Source organism: Osmerus eperlanus, chromosome 3 (genome assembly GCF_963692335.1).
Source record: "Osmerus eperlanus chromosome 3, fOsmEpe2.1, whole genome shotgun sequence".
Classification (NCBI taxonomy): domain Eukaryota; kingdom Metazoa; phylum Chordata; class Actinopteri; order Osmeriformes; family Osmeridae; genus Osmerus; species Osmerus eperlanus.
Genome location: NC_085020.1, coordinates 20,270,215 through 20,287,628, shown reverse-complemented (window position 1 = coordinate 20,287,628; position 17,414 = coordinate 20,270,215). Strand labels below are relative to the sequence as shown.

Sequence of the window (17,414 nt, the reverse complement as noted above, 5' to 3'; positions counted from 1 at the left end):
TACATGTCTGTTGAAATACAATCTCAAACCACAACTATTCTAATACAAGTTCACTTTCAAGGACCTTCACTTAAAAGTGACCTAGCAAGGCCTGCATCTTAGAGAAAATCAACAGCACATTCGACTGTCCTCTGCTCTCCAGGGTTGACAACAATCCAGCCAGCTCGGCCCACACCATGCTGCTACTGCCATCTTCAGGCCAACAGTGCTACTGCACATTCACCCAGACCAGCTCACAGGCCGACTCTCTCACTCTTGGCCTCTCACACGATTACGTACTTCATTTCCATACCACAAAATACACCTCTGCATCGAGGTACGATCGCAGATGAGGCCCCAGCGGGGTGACGCTGGGTATAAATCTAGTCATTGCTGGTCATGAGAGAAGTTTCGTTTCTCCTGCTGTCTCTTTCCAGAACTATGATGTCACTGTGAGGGTCCTGTCCAGATCATGAGTCAGAGCAGATTGTTTTGGAAACAAATGTAACTTATTAAACCCACAGTTACCGTGGCAACGCTCTGGGTGTGCAGGAACCCCGAACAGGACTCCCCGCCCCGTTGCAGAGTAACAGAATGCTCAGCTGGTTCCACCATAACAAACACTGGATCCCTCACTAGATTAGCCATGAACTAGAAGGTAAAAGCCCCGACTATAGACAGATTATTTTAGATTACTACTGTGAACCGGGGGGAAACCACCCCAGCTCTCTGTCCCATAGAGCTGGTGATGCTGTAGCGCACAGCACAGACCCACAGACAGACTGGACTCCTGCTAACAGTATTTTCTCAGGCCAGAACCACAGTGAAGTCCATACAAACACACTCAGCCCAGGGAGAGCCCCCCAGAGAACCAGGCACCTATTGATAACATTGTGATTCCCATACATTCTAAGACTGGCTAAACATAGAGGATATTCAGAGACACAAATGTTCCCAGCCAGCGTGTTTACACAAGGCTGGCTTTGAGTTGAAACCTGCTGTGAGGAGGGGAATCAACATCCACGATCAATGAATAACCAGGAAGAAACACCAGGCTGGGTGGTGCTGGACCAACGAGGGGCAGTGAGTCCAGCACAGCACAGCAGAGTAGAGTATAATAGAGCACAGTAGAGTCCAGCACAGCACAGCAGAGTAGAGTATAATAGAGCACAGTAGAGTCCAGCACAGCACAGTAGAGTAGAGTATAATAGAGCACAGTAGAGTCCAGCACAGCACAGCAGAGTAGAGTATAATACAGCACAGTAGAGTCCAGCACAGCACAGCAGAGTAGAGTATAATAGAGCACAGTAGAGTCCAGCACAGCACAGCAGAGTAGAGTATAATACAGCACAGTAGAGTCCAGCACAGCAGAGCAGAATACAGTACAGTACTGCAGTACAGTTCCTTGTTGACATCCAGGACAGGGGTACGAGTGCTGGGGTCCGGGGGGGGCTGGGGGGGGCTGGGGTCCGGGGGGGGCTGGGGCCCCTCTGAGGGCGCAGCCACAACACACAGTCACCATGCCCCTTCAGCTGGTGTATGACAGTTGTTATGTAATAAACACTTTTCACTGACTACTACCATCCAGTGCAGTCCACTCAGTATTGACTTACTGTGAATGAGGCAGTGTGTTTAGCCGCATCAAACACTCTTATCAAGTTACGCAACAGCTCCCTGCTAACTGGGCCTGCTGAAAAGTTGTGTGGGGAAGCTTTCTGCATGTAGTTGACATTCCAGCTACACAGAGACACAATAAGATGAAATAGCTAACTCAATCAGTATGGTTATCCAATTGTGTATCCTTACTAAATGGGTCATTTGTGACTTGTGCACCTGTGAATGGTAACCAGCCATAAACATGTGGTGGAAGTGTCTTTCTTCAGTGTGTGTGTATGTGGTACACAGTATAGGACATGCAGTACTGGTCAGCAAGTCTAAGAATAGCCAGGAAACCCCCCATTTAAGTTGGTCATTAAAGGATTAGTGACTATATGTTGTCCAACAGATGGCATGTTTTTAAATATCTTAAAAAATCCCATGAGAGGCAGATGTGTGCCCACATTCAGAAGCACTTATTTTCCTTGCATTGGCACATGTAATTAAAATACTTCTGTAAATCTCACTACACACACCCACACACCAAGCCTATGGTATGTTCAACAGTGTGTGTGTGTGTGTGTGTGTGTGTACCATGATGGAGGTGGTGGTTGAGGAAGCAGGGAAGAATGGCAGGAAGCTATCACGCCCCTGCTGGGGCATGCTGGGAAGGAGGAGTAGAGAGTGTCTGGGACGCAGCGGGGGGGGGGGGGGGGGGGAGGGGCAGGATAATCGCCATGGCTACCTACACCCCCCCAGCTGGCAGCATGGGACGGGGATCTACAGGCTGGGGGGGGGGACTCAGTCACCTTCACATGATGCAGTCTTCTCCACACCAGAACAACTCGACCAAAGGAAAATACCCGATGAAATACCCTTCAAGGTGGGACGGCTCCTCACTAAATCATTGTGTGATGACTGAGTTAGTGCAGAGATAACAGCCTCCAACAGATATAAGGTAGGTCTGTGTGTGTGTGTGTGTGTGTGTGGGGGGGGTCCTCCAGGATCAGCTAATCTTGCCTGACTTTTCCGTGTAATCAGTGGAAATCCTCTTGAGCCTGGTTCACTCAGGCCACAATCGGGGGAAATGGAGGAGGAGATGAAGGCATCCGACCACCTGGGCTCGACCGTGTAACTGATGGGTTGGGGGGCCGCAGGGTTGGAGGACTGGGGGCTGGAAGGTAGGGGGACTTGGGGGCACACAGAGGTACTGAGGTAACGGTGGTCTGGGAAGCCAAACGGACACAGCTCTCCCCGAGGGGCTCTAAGCCTGTTCTATGTTCCACAGGGGAGGTGAAAGGAGGGTGGCCCTGTGAAGCGTTAACGTGAAGCTGAGAGGACTGGACTCCGAGGTTCCTGCATTCACGCTTCCAGCACAGCGGAGATGCACTGTAAGCAAGAACTTCCAGCTACTTCCAGACAAATAAAAAAAAACATTTAGAGGCAGAATTTATCTGTCAAGTAATGGGTATTGCGTCTGCAGGGATAAGCTGTTTACTTTTTTTTTTTATTGCTGCAGGACCACAGACACTTTTAGTGTGGTTTCTACTGGCCCTCTGCCTTCCATGATGGTGCTGCTGGTACCAGCAGAGGGGGGGGGGGGGGGAGGAACACCCCCCGGAGCCACACCCATCCTGACAGAGGAAGCACGTGTTGTGTGACACGTCCCTGTTCAACACGACTGGCTGGGACGGTCAATATTGAAGCACATAGCTTCGCCTCGCTGCACGTCTGATGTGGCGGGTTCGGACCAGGATCCGTCTGGGCGGTTACACAGTTACACACACGCACGCGCGCGCACACACACCCCAACGCTCTCGAACATCAAGTTTGTCCCCTTTATCTCTCCACCCCCTCACCAGGCTCCACATTTACAGGCTGACTTCCCGGATCAGGAACAAGAAATGAGCTGTGCGAGGTCGCTACGGTAACCGAGGTGGATTGTAAGAGGGCCGAGAGACGAGGGAGTGGGGGGGGGGGGAGATAGGGAGGTGAGGTATCCGTCATGGGAAAGTCAATCCCAGTGGGGGAGGGTGTGGGGCAGGGAGGGGAAGGGTGTGTGGTGTGGGGGAGGGGGATGGTGTGGGGGAGGGGGATGGTGTGGGGGAGGGAGGGGAAGGGTGTGGGGGATGGTGTGGGGGAGGGGGATGGTGTGGGGGAGGGAGGGGAAGGGTGTGGGGTGTGGGGGAGGGAGGGTGTGGGGGAGGGGGATGGTGTGGGGGAGGGAGGGGAAGGGTGTGGGGTGTGGGGGAGGGAGGGTGTGGGGGAGGGGGATGGTGTGGGGGAGGGGGATGGTGTGGGGGAGGGGGATGGTGTGGGGGAGGGAGGGGAAGGGTGTGGGGTGTGGGGGAGGGAGGGTGTGGGGGAGGGGGATGGTGTGGGGGAGGGAGGGGAAGGGTGTGGGGTGTGGGGGAGGGAGGGTGTGGGGGAGGGGGATGGTGTGGGGGAGGGGGATGGTGTGGGGGAGGGAGGGGAAGGGTGTGGGGTGTGGGGGAGGGAGGGTGTGGGGGAGGGAGGGTGTGGGGGAGGGGGATGGTGTGGGGGAGGGAGGGTGTGGGGGAGGGAGGGTGTGGGGGAGGGAGGGGAAGGGTGTGGGGTGTGGGGGAGGGAGGGTGTGGGGGAGGGAGGGTGTGGGGGAGGGGGATGGTGTGGGGGAGGGAGGGTGTGGGGGAGGGAGGGTGTGGGGGAGGGAGGGTGTGGGGGAGGGAGGGGAAGGGTGTGGGGTGTGGGGGAGGGAGGGTGTGGGGGAGGGAGGGTGTGGGGGAGGGAGGGGAAGGGTGTGGGGTGTGGGGGAGGGAGGGTGTGGGGGAGGGAGGGTGTGGGGGAGGGGGATGGTGTGGGGGAGGGAGGGGAAGGGTGTGGGGTGTGGGGGAGGGAGGGTGTGGGGGAGGGAGGGGAAGGGTGTGGGGTGTGGGGGAGGGAGGGTGTGGGGGAGGGGGATGGTGTGGGGGAGGGAGGGGCACAGCTCCATCCCTGCAGCGCTGGGTAAACACTCTAATAAGAGATTAAGAGAGAGAGAGGTCAGATGCACTGAGCTCCTTATCTCTGGAGGAACGACGGTGAGATGGTGCTGCCCTCCTCAAGGCACACACCAACACACACACGCACATACTTACACACACACACACACACACACACAGCGCGTGGCTCAGATGTAAACAGAAGGGTGTCTGGTGGAGTAGACATGCAGCCCGCTAGTCCTCAACAACACCAAAGCTTTATTTACCCAGCCTGGTCACCACCACTGCAGCAGCGACACTGAAGCCCTGCTCCCGTACGGGAAGCCCCTGTTAAATAAACCTGAAGCAAACAATAACACGGCCCGCAGGGCGGACAGAGACACCAAATATTGACACAAGTGGTATCAGTTCCTGCCGAGTAAGACGTGTGTTAACATCTCGAAGACGCTGTAGTGCTTCCCCCCTCAAGCTTCCATTTAGTCGGCATCAGCAAATGTAAACCAAAACAAACAAGCGTGACCACGAGAATGATCATGAAGGAACACACAGCCGACACGACTCATGGACTCGTAGGCGACTAGCTAGTGTGTAACGTGTGTGTGTGTGTGTGTGTGTGTAGGAGCCTTGTGTCCATTTTTTTACAGCTCAGCCTCTCACGTGCGTCAGTCCCGAACGAGGGCCCCTTCTTCTCCTAGCTCCTCGAACAACGGGAGCGAACGTGTACCCATGGACGCGGTGACGACCACACACCCATGAATTGGTGTTTCCGGCTCCTTCTACAGATTCATATTACTGGACAACGATACCTTCACCACTCTGAACCCCACCCTCCTCCCCAGGCCCAAACTGAAACCCACCACCACCATCACCCCCACCAGACCACCCCAACCCCCACCCCTCTATCCCCTCCCCCAGAGGGCTGGCTCAAACCCATCCACTCCTCCTCCTCCTCCTCCTACTCTCCTCCTCTCTCTCTCCCCAGGCAAATACTTTCAGACTGAGGAATGCTAAATATGCAGCCAGCCTGGTGAAAAGTCATTAGAGTTGATCGCCTCTAGCCAAGGCAGGTCACCCCCCGCACACACACACACACACACACACAGCAAGTGCACTGCATACACATACGTGCAGAGTGTGATGCACGCCGCTTTCAAAGCCCATGTAATCACCCAAGCAGCAGGTACCATTTGGGGGAGGTTGAGATCCCAGACACGCCACGCTGCAAACTGAGCTGTCAGCATGTTTGGACACGATGGAACCGAAACACACAACTTCCTGTGACCGACGGGAACCACCGCCAGCTCTCTCCACACACACCCAGGATAAACCACCATGGCTGGGTGTGCAGGTTGCGTGTGAGGTACTGTTTTGCAGTGTCTACTCAGGGAAAATCCCAGATCAACAATAGGTACATTTCAACGTTAATCTCGGACGAGATGAGCAGTCGGGCGACAGCGCCAACCAAGAATATTGAGCACATCCCACTGAGTATTCATCCGGCAACAAAGAAGTTAACATCCTTCCACAATCTATCCCTACTAACACAATCTAACATTCAGCACTCATTTTCCCTGAACACTACAACTGCAACACGTGGGTGTGTGCTGCGGTCGACCTGTGGAGCGTTTCCTGTACATTCAGCTGTATTCTGGGATTTCTGGATGAGCTCAAAGCATCCTGTAATCTGCTCTCAACAATGCCATCCACAACTGATCCCATTGACATCTGGTGTGGGTTTGAATGAAAGGTCATTGACCGGGGTAAGCCATTGCCCAGAGAGTAAAGGGGCCTGTGTGTGTGTGTGTGTGTTTGTGTGTCGAGTGGAGAGACATGCTTCAAAGTAGGTTGACCTACTGTCCAGTAACCTTTCTGACTGTACAGCCACTACCGCACATTAAACACGGGTTACAGTCCAATACTATTGAGCAAATACTATATTCTGTCAAGAGATCAATTCTTGATTTTAGCCTCAGTGGAAGAAGTGGCAAATTCCCTCTTTGACAGGAAAAAGCAGGGAGAGAAAAGTCAGAGAGAGGGAGAGAGAAAGAGAAACAAAAAAAAAACGGGTGAAAATTTGGCAGTGGTTCAAAAACAGAAAAATGCCATCCAAAGGGGAAAAAACCGATGACAACGCTGAAAAACGCTTGTCTTAATTTGGCCTCCAATTTCATCTGACTGAGCTACTGGTCTGTTCCCACAATTACGCCCTCCTGTAAATGCAGTCGGCAGAGTGGGGAGGGGAGCTTCGCGTTTATGGAGAAATCACGGGGCCTGAAAGAATAAAAACACCTCGCAAAAAACAACAAACAGCCCCTTTAAAAGAAATGTGCTTGTCATTATCCTGCCCTCACTAGATCGCATCCGTCCTACATTTCCCCCCTCAGCGCTCTGGGACCTGTCTGTAGTCCATCCTGTAGTGCTTTTGAGGATATAATCCCATGATCTTAATCTGCGGACCGCGGGCACGTGTGCTGGGTAATGGTGAAGCTTTCAGGCTTCGCCAATTTCACCTCCTCGCTAATGTGCGAGCGATGCCAGGACGCTGTCCACAGGCCAGAGGATGGGCTGGTGTGCCCAGGACACAGGCTCCCAGGCAGGCAGAGCCACCACCAGGTGGCCCGGTGGGCCTCTCGTTCACTTCCTGTTCAGAGGCTAGGCCGTGTGGGAGCTGGGCTCTAATGGACCCATTAATATGGCTTAAAGATGATGGACACTCACTGGTCTACAGGCTTCTACTGGGGGGAGGGAGGGAGAGAGAGAGTGAGAGATGATGGAGGAGAGAGGAGGAAGGGAGGGGTGAGATAAGAGAATAAGAAGTAAGAGAGTGAGTGAGTGAGTGAGTGAGAGATAGAGAGAGAGCCCAGCATCCTGTATGTCCATCTCAATAAGCAGCAGTGTCAGGAATGAAAAGAAGCTTTCTCAACATAAGAAGGTCACGACCAAAGGGCATGGATGTGTGACTGACTGGCTTCTCTCCCAGAGCCAAGGGCCAGGTTCCCTGCGCTCTGCTGGGCACCCGGATCAGGGGACAGGCCCCTTCAGGACAGCACAGATCACTCACCTCATGCTCACTGTACACCCTCCAAATCACCTCTTACTGTGCACTGTGGCCAATCACAACATCTCTGTCAGCATTCCATTTTTTCACTCACCACAAACACAATTAGATCCCGGATGACGGTGACAAAGGCCTTATCGGTTTACAGGGAAATGCAAACTGGATTTACCACCATCAGAACAGAGAGAGAAAAAAGCCCCACAGGATATGAGTCAGTGAGCCCTGAAGCCACACCTGTGTGTGGGCCTCCATGAGGCCTCCATGAGGCCTCCACAGCCTCTCTAAACCTGGAGAGTACTGATAGCACCCGTTCCACCAGCCGCTTCGCATGAGAGCAGAAATATAACAGTTGCAGCTCAGTGGTTAGCGCGTATGACTGCAGGTCAAGAGGGGAATCACATCCACCCTGTGTACATCGCTTTGGAGAAAGGTGTCTGCTCAATGGAGAGACTTTTGGGGGATTTTATTAGCTGGCAAAGAGCAGTGCAGCCGGACCTCGTTCAACATGAGGTCAGTGGAGAGAGATCGGTGTTGGATCCAGACAGCGAGCGAGTAGCTAACCTTAGTCACACAGGAGGTCTCTCTCTCCTTCCCCCACCTCGACCACCCAGCCCCCCCAGACCTTCCAGATCATTCTCCACCCGGACGGATGAGAGGGCGCCACAGCCAAACAAACCGCCAGGACAGCTACGAGGAGCATTTCACCCTCCATCAAAACAAAGTTCTCTCCAGCAACAAGCCCCAACTAGAGCCTCGCTTGCCTCATTGCTCCTCGAGCAGGGTGTCAGTGTTTTGGCGGCGGGACCAAAACATCCAAGATCTGGATGGGACTGGAAAAAGACGTGTGCCAAGAATTCCGCGGAGTGAGACAGGTTTCGGCAGTCGCTCTGTGCTGCAGCATGAACCAGATCTCAGGATAGAGCTGTGGACACACACAACTAATGTTTGTGTCACTGTGTGTGTCTCTGTGTGTGTGTGTGTGTGTTTGTGTGTGTGTGCTTCCTGTGCCAACAGGAAGACATCCTCCACCCAGGCTCTTTAGAGCTTGGGCTCTCTGTTATGGTTACCTCCCCTGTGTTCCATCGCTGTGCTGCTCTATGTGGACCAGTCACAGTGGGTTCGCTTTCTGGACCCACAGCCACAGACAGGGGCCACCGCCCGCCCTGCCTGCCTGACCCAGCCCAGACACAGGAAACCAGCTCTATCACGGACCGACACTCCCACAGCGTGTCATGGGCACTTCCTGTCGAAGGCGGATTTGGAGGTTTTCACACCGGTTTTGAAGGCTGAGACTGACCACATGGCCAAAGCCAACCCTTCTCACACGATCCTCTCTGGAGGCTAACCGGCCAAGGATTCCTCTCCGCTCAGTTTCCTCTGCTTTCACACACAGAGCTTATCCATTCTCCTGGAGGTTATTCCTGTCCAACCAAGCACACAATTACATAACAACCATTAAATCAGTTCACTAAAATGGGGATCCTGGGCTTAGCCACTAAGAAATCAATGGTCTATTGTCCCCGAGGGCCAACATTATTGCACATTGGGGATTAAAGTGGCTTGTGGAGGTAGGAAACACAGTTTACAACTTTCACACAATAAACCTTTTTTTTCAGCAGGAAGGGTTTTTATCAGCCACAAGGTTGAGATGACCGCAAACAGCACCTCAGAATGACTTCTATGTTTTCTGTCCATTTTAGATTTATGGTTGTGTTGTGACGACTGCGCTAGCTGGAGAATTAGCTGCAAACCACGAGAATCTCAGCTGCTGTAGTTGGATACGTGTCATAAAAGAGATTTATGGTGTCGCGTCTCTGCAAGAGACCATGGTGGTTAATCACTCCGGCTGAATCGATTTTGTCTGAGGGGGGGGAAATCTGTCTGTTTGGCCATGAGATCATTTTAATTGGCCATATACCATAGCTGTATTTAAAGAGTTGGAAAACAGAAGGCCTGTCATGGCCAGAATAAAAACTTCTCACACCAAGTATTCTAGATGCCGGTCTAGAATATCCTGACCTCCACAACATCTCCATCCAACCAGGAAGTTCCTGAGCGTCCAATCTGGAAGGGATTAGAACCTCAACCAGCGAGGCCTCAGCCCTACGTCAAGCCAGACATGCTCTATAGACAGCTATGAGGGCGTGTTTCACTTCGCACCCTGCCACAGGGTTTCCCCTCCGCAAAGCATGCCTCATCGCTCACGTCCGTCTCACGTGGCGCTCAATGCTTTCCAGTCTAGTTAAGATGCTTCCGAGCTTTTCGAGAAATTCCCTTTTCTTCAGGGTTTTTTTCGGTGGAGACATTTACATTACATTTACATTTAGTCATTTAGCAGACGCTCTTATCCAGAGCGAGTTACAGTAGGTACAGGGACATTCCCCCGAGGCAAGTAGGGTGAAGTGCCTTGCCCAAGGACACAACGTCATTTGACACGGCCGGGAATCAAACCAGCGACCTTCTGATTACTAGCCCGATTCTCTAACCGCTCAGCCACCTGACTCCGTGGCAGATGGGAGACATTTCGTCTGAACTCCTATTCCTAGTCCCGTCTCCTCCTGTTCAGACGCAGAGTGAAGGCCATCGAGGCATAAGGAACAGATCCTGGTATTGAACCTAGAAGACCCAAGAAACTCGAGCCTGTTTCCCAAATGAGGAATCGTTTCCGGGAGGAGCACAAGGAGGTCACCGTCATGGCAGACGGTGAGCGCACCGGACAGAACCACTTCTGATCGAGACTAAATCTGCCCCTTCGTCTCTCTGCGGCTACATGCCGACTTGCTCGTTGCACAAGCAGTCTGTTAGTCGCGGCTAAGCTTTTCCCCCAGCCAAACCGCAGTGCATAGGAGAAAGTAGGCCTCTTAACACAGACCTGTACATAGACCTAATGCATTATTGACCCAGCCAGAGGGCTCATCTGCTCCTCAGTGTCCACCCCCCCCCCCCGGGTGTTCGGTTATCTCTACACCCCGGGTGTGGGCTGGGAGGGGGCCATTAGCTCTACACACCATCAAAACCCCCAAGTATTTTAGGTTGTGGTTCCCAATTCACTAAAAGCTCAAGAACTGAAGAGTCATTCAGGTGATTTCGTTTTTTTTTATATATATATATATATATATATATATATATATATATATATATATATATATATAGCAAGCTTGGTAACGTGAGCCCTGGGGGTTTAGCGGAGAGAGTCCAGTTCAAGCGAGTGTTCTATTCGTCCCAGCCCCCCTGGGGAGAGGCCTTCGCGGTAAGAGACGTGTTGTGAGGCCAAGCAGCTTAGGCCCTCTGTCTAGAGTGACAGCCCTCTTAATCTCCTACCTGCGCTAGCCTGGCCCCCAGCAGGAGAGCCGCCCTTGCCAGTCCTTCTCCCTTCACTAGACACATCACCTTTAAGGAGGAACAGCGTTGATCTTTATCTAAGTCTTTGGTAGCGCTTGATTTCGTCTGTCAGAGACCAGCTGGGCTTGATGAGTTGCCCTCTTCCTAGTTTCTCTAGGACCAACTATGTTAAATCAAGTGCCCTTTGGTTGGTTATTTGAAAAATTAAGAGTACTGTTGGATAATGACCTTAGCAGGTCCAGAGAAGGTCTTATCAAGATTTTAAAAATCTGTAAATAGAAAGAATAAAAAAGGTATTGAGACCATCCTACTTTGAGGAGAGACATGCATCGTAAAAATAACATCACACACACAGCCTCGAGATCAGACATGAAAAGCCTGCGAACATTCATAAGAGTTCCATATTTAATGACAGTACATTGGGAGACAAAGTTCCTTCTGTCTGCGCTGCGGCCTTCGTCACAACACCTGAAGCCTCCCTGACACACACACACACCTAACCGCCCCTCACACACACACACACACTCCAAATGAAGACAGAGAGCCAGGGGGAATAGTGTGTGCAGGTGCAGGGGACAAAGAGCCTTGAGGAGGGACCAGTGTGGTGACGACAACCAGCGCAGCAGAACAGCTCGGGGTCTGTGCTGCTGACCTGCCTGTGGGACTGGTCTTGATGAATCCCACTCATCCCTGAAGAGGACAGCTGCATGCAGCAAACCTAATTAGAGGGGGAGTCTCAGGACAGGTCCATCTCTGGCACACAGGGGCCCGTCATGAGGCTGTATCACACACTGGGTACACATCGCGGGCCGCGACAGAGGGGCTGGAGAACGGAGACACACAGGACTGTGTTTGTGGACCGATGGTTCTACATTTACATTTAGTCATTTAGCAGATGCTCTTATCCAGAGCGACTTACAGTAAGTACAGGGACATTCTCCCGAGGCAAGTAGGGTGAAGTGCCTTGCCCAAGGACACAACGTCATTCGGCACGGCCGGGAATCGAACCAACAACCTTCTGATTAATAGTCCGACTCCCTAACCGCTCAGCCATCTGACCCATCTTCTAGAAACGGAGAATAGGTTCTAGAAACGAGATGGACATGATGACCAAGAGCGCGGCAGAGGAGGGAAACAGACGATCACAGAATGACCCCATGTGTTAAAGTCACTGGGTCAGTTAGATTGGATTGAATCTGACAACAGGAAATTCGTTGTTGCTCCGAATACCCAACTACTTAAGAGCATATGATGTCTCTATTATCCTATCCGAAGACTTGTCCAGGTCAGATGGGTGTGAATATCCCACATGAAGACCCTATGATATACAGGGCAGCAAACTGCCAGCACTGAATCCTATTAAAGCAGCAGTTGCGCTGTTTAGAAAACGCTCAATAACGTTGTCAATACTAGTATGATAGTCCTACAGAGAGGACGGGAGTTACTGTGGTCTCTGGTCCCAGCTGCCCCAGGGGCCAGGGGCTCTGTGTGTGTGTGTGTCATCCCTCCTAGGCAGCAGGTCCCCTGGGTCACACAAACAGAGGGAAGTTCTAAGTATATCACCATTGGTGGAAATACAGGGTGGACTATTGATTGTAATTACACAACTGTGGCCAGCCGCTTTTTAGCACATACACATGAGACGATGGTTGACATGTTATACCTATCATTACGTCAGCGTCCTTTGAAGACCAGGGTATTCATATCTGACTAAAATGGGTTAGGAATCCTCAGACTTGTGGCACGGAGTCTCGTTCAAATTCATAGGTACGCCTTCTAGAAAGAAGACAGTCTCTCTGACAAGGCAATTTGACAATAACAGGACATTTTCATTCTAATCCAATAGTCTGTTGTGCGAGACTGCTGATTCCTGGATTGCTTCATGTTACTACCTCCCAGAACCACAAATTTGACACTGATGACAACCATTATGGAGCACATGGGATTCACTGGGAGAGCGAAAAGGGGAGAGAGAGAGACAGAGATACAGAGAAATGGAGACAGAGAGAGAGAGAGACAGAGAGAGAGAAAAGGAGAGAGAGAGGGAGAGATGAGGTAGGAGAGAGGGACAGAGAGATAGATATTGAGAGAGAGAGAGAGAGAGAGAGAGAGAGAGAGAGAGAGAGAGAGAGAGAGAGAGAGAGAGAGAGAGAGAGAGAGAGAGAGAGAGAGAGAGAGAGAGAGAGAGAGAGAGAGAGAGAGAGAGAGACAGAGAGAGAGAGAGAGTTAGAGAGAGAGAGAGAGAGTTAGAGAGAAAGGATGAAAGAGACAGAGAGAGAAAGAGAAAGTGTGTTGGCTTTGAGTGTGGAGAAACAGAGGGACATCTCAGCTCTGGGCCTGGTCCACTAACAGATCTCTCTGCTCTCCAACCTAACAATAAACAAAGGGCTCTCTGGTCAGTATGGCCTCGCGCACACATCACACAGCCATGTTACTACCGGCTATCTGCCCCCCAAACACACCATCTCCACTCCACTGGAACTGGGGTTATACAGATATTTAGAGCGCAACAAAGACAGAGAGAATACAGTGACCCACAACACATTTGCGTTTCAACGCAAATTGAAATAATGGTCCACAATGGGGAGGGGGGGGGGGGGGTATGCCACAATCTCCCCTTTATGTTCCTGAATGAGATCCTTCTCTTCCTCCGGGGGTATTTACATGTTGCATGGAGGACTTAATCACGCAGTGTGTGGACGGTGGTCTCGTGTATGACCACATTCCTGTCCCACACAGCCAGGGATCCGTACTTCCACATATCAGTCCTCTGGCCGTATGTCCCCACTCCAGACCCCTGGCCGTATGTCCCCACTCCAGACCCCTGGCCGTATGTCCCCACTCCAGACCCCTGGCCGTATGTCCCCACTCCAGACCCCTGGCCGTATGTCCCCACTCCAGACCCCTGGCCGTATGTCCCCACTCCAGACCCCTGGCCGTATGTCCCCCCTCCAGTGACTGGGCTGGGGCAAGTCCAGGACCACATGCTAGGTAGCATCATGTAGCTCGGTTATGAACTTCCTTTCAGATTTAGTCCCACTCATGTTGATTTACTCACACACACATTCCTCCTCCTCCTCTCCTCCAAGCAGCTCTGGCTGGCCTCCACAGAGAAGATGAATACATCATATGAAGGTGTGGTTGCGTCTGGAATCCTGAGTCAGGATTTCATTTCCCTCACAGAGAACCTTGACGGTGTCGGTTTCCGTTACCTAGCAACTTCTTCAGGAAAGTTCGAACAATCGCTGGCTGAACACCACACCAAACATACACACCGAAACACAAAAGAGTCAACCCATTTCTCTCTTGAGGGTTTGCAACATTTATATCATGTCATCTTAGGCCTCCATTGCCCAAATGTTACTCTCTGGTGGAGCAGTTAATCAATACGCGACTGCAACTTGATACAGACTGGGATACCAACCATGAAATTGAAGCCAAATACTTCCCCTTGTAAAGAGGTGCCTCTCTCGAAGCATCTACGTGAAAACAGATCTCTGCGAAAACTTAATGAAGCACATCACTTATCGCCTGTTTCCTTAGACATGACTTTCAGCATTCCTGGCACATTCTGTCATTCCTTTATTGTTAAGTTATGGGATGATATGCATCATTACCAAATGATGGTCTGAAGCGTCAGGTGTGTAGGTGTAAACATGACCCCAGCGTTAACCAATGACGTGGTGCGTTTGCAACACTGCGGAATTACACAATCTGAAGTTTACTTTATAAACAGGATCTGTAATTGATGTCCCCTTTGTGGTCACTATGACTATACAGCTGCTCTTGGCTGACCTCCACGACCCAACCTTGCGGTTTGTTTAAATCCGCAACACATGGAGGCACATGAAGGGTGAAAAGAGGTACCCACCTCTTCATAAAGTAAAGAGGTGGGTACCTATATAATACCTGTACAGTGATAGCCTACTATAAAGCGAGGGTGAAGTGTACAATGTGGTTATTTAGATTACAGAAATAATTCACTTACGAAAAGTACGGACGTCCTCACCACCTCGGAGACACTTTGCCTCAATTCAGCCGCGGTGCCAGGTTTACTTAGACCCCGTGTAAATTTCCTGGTCTCCGGATGCACTGGAAGAGACATTGTCGAGCACGGACGACTCTCATCAATTGCTCAAGAACTTGATAAACTGCCCCAGAGAACGAAAAGTACATCAGCCGGCTGGTTGTTTCCCAGTCCCCACGGATCCCTGCTAGTACGCACCATGCGTTTGAAACTAGATCATGTTGTCGTATCGCCGATTCGCAATGCTTTTCAAATCTCATAGTTCGCACCATTAAAGGGGAAAGTTGTCTCGCGTTATACCCCAACTGTTACTCCTCCAATGGTGTTATTGTTGTAATTATAAACCATCCTTAAGTGCTGTCACCGGCTCATTATCGTTTGTCCCTCGTCAGTGCAGTAGGTTGCGAACGGTACAGGCAGAAGTCGTAATCTGCCAGCCTGCCCTAAGCACTCCTCCCTCTCCGTTTGATGGCCTGCCCACTTCAGTCATTTCACTGCCCTTATAGTAGCGTTAAACACGAATCACTTGACTTAACCTATTCGCCTTTCTGAATTGTGAAATGAACATTTAAACGAAGAAGCTTTACGGTGAGCATAAGCAACTCTACAATGGATAGCAGTTACTTAACTCAAAAATATATACGACCAAAATAAAAGCATACCGAATTAGCCAAGACGTATCACATAATTATACCATGTCAGTTTTGAGCGTGGATTTGAACTTTTGATCATTTCAGGTAGAGGCTTACGTAGTGTCACAACCCTGTGTGCTTGCCAAATGACGCCATCTGTTGGTCTTGCATGGTAAGATGTTGATAAAAAAGCATCCGTGGACAAAACAAACACGAAATATTATGTTCAAATGAGGGTTTTATTGCTTTCATTTCCAAAGAGCTCTCTGTTGTCTGGGAAAACAAGCGTTCCCTCAAAAGCAAACCAAGTTTCCTTCTCGAATGCTACACTGCAAAACCCCTGTCATATGCATATCCATTTCACCTAGACTCTCCTTTACATCAGGTAGGCAGTCTAGTCCATCGACGGCTAGTTGGAACTGAAAGTTTATCTTTTGTTTCACACATAATCTTTAAAGCTTTTCCATTACAGTTTCCTTCATAATGCACAGATTATGAACTTGTCTCACATTTTCTCCCACATGAGGGGTGGCATTCAGTATACTTCAGAAGCCCCCCCTCGACATTTTCCATACAACAATGATCAGCATAACAGGAATATTCACTTGACTTCAAATGGCATTAGTGGTGATGATTGCTACCTGACAGGTGTGTGACACTACAGCTATGTCAGTAATACAACAAAATATTCTGATATCTGTTATACACCAATGTTTTTTTTTTTTTTTTTTTTTTTTTTACAAGGTGTCACACATTGTCCACAGACATCTTAATCTAAATAATGTCTCAAAGGTGGCCTGTTTTAACATGATTTTCCTTTTCTAATTGTACAATAAGGAATTTGTAATTCACCAATGTAATAAAATAGCATTAGAAAGTCCAGGTGATTGATAAAAACCAGTTTGGCACTCAAGACATTGGATTTAAAAGCAGCCTGTTCCACAAAATGAACAAGGAGACAAAAAACCTTGTGACAATGCAGTGATATTTTCTACCTATGAAAAAATGCTGAATGTCTACCAAGATATTTCAGCCGTAAAAACAACCCATGACTCAAAACGATATCAAACCAGAGATAGTAAGTGGTTCAGAACATTAGAAAACAGTATCAAATGACGTCCCAAAAAAGAGGTTTCAGAGTCGAGTAAAAATGCAGAAAAATGCAGTCTCTGATGCAGTCTAAACCAGCGGACATGTCACCATTAAAGCATTAAAAGCACCAAGACTGTGCGTGGACACTGGTCGATGTACGAATGTCCCAGATATGTTGAGAAAGGAAAAGAGTCCAGAGAACAGAAGTGGGAGGGGCTCCGTGGCTTGCTGCCTGAGGGAGGCGTGGTCTGGAGGCTGGAGCCCAGAGGGAGGGAGGGCAGGGGGAGAGAGAGGGAGAGAGGGCAGGGGTGATAGAGGGCATGGGGAGAGGGCATGGGGAGAGGGCAGGGGGAGAGGGCAGGGGGAGAGGGCAGGGGGAGAGGGCAGGGGGAGAGGGCAGGGGGAGAGGGCAGGGGGAGAGGGCAGGGGGAGAGGGCATGGGGAGAGGGCATGGGGAGAGGGCAGGGGGAGAGGGCAGGGGGGAGAGAGGGCAGGGGGGAGAGAGGGCAGGGGGGAGAGAGGGCAGGGGGGAGAGAGGGCAGGAAGGAGAGAGGGCAGGAAGGAGAGAGGGCAGGAGGGAGCGAGGGCAGGAGAGAAGAGAGAGGGCAGGAGGGAGAGAGGGCAGGAGGGAGAGAGGGCAGGAGGGAGAGAGGGCAGGAGGGCGAGAGGGCAGGAGGGCAAGAGGGCAGAGGGGAGAGAGAGAGGGCCGGAGGGAGAGAGAGAGGGCA

At 50.9% G+C, this 17,414-nt stretch overlaps 1 protein-coding gene across 1 annotated transcript in view; it reads right to left on the bottom strand.

Annotated features, from left to right (window-relative positions):
- The window catches only part of zmp:0000001200 (dedicator of cytokinesis protein 9), a 92,861-nt gene extending 77,497 nt beyond the window's left edge, over positions 1–15,364 (bottom strand). The window contains exon 1 of the mRNA XM_062457763.1: positions 14,924–15,364. Within this exon, the coding sequence (XP_062313747.1) occupies positions 14,924–15,040 (117 nt within the window). The 5' untranslated portion in view covers positions 15,041–15,364. The remainder of the gene's footprint in view (positions 1–14,923) is intronic.
- Positions 15,365–17,414: the final 2,050 nt, after the last annotated feature.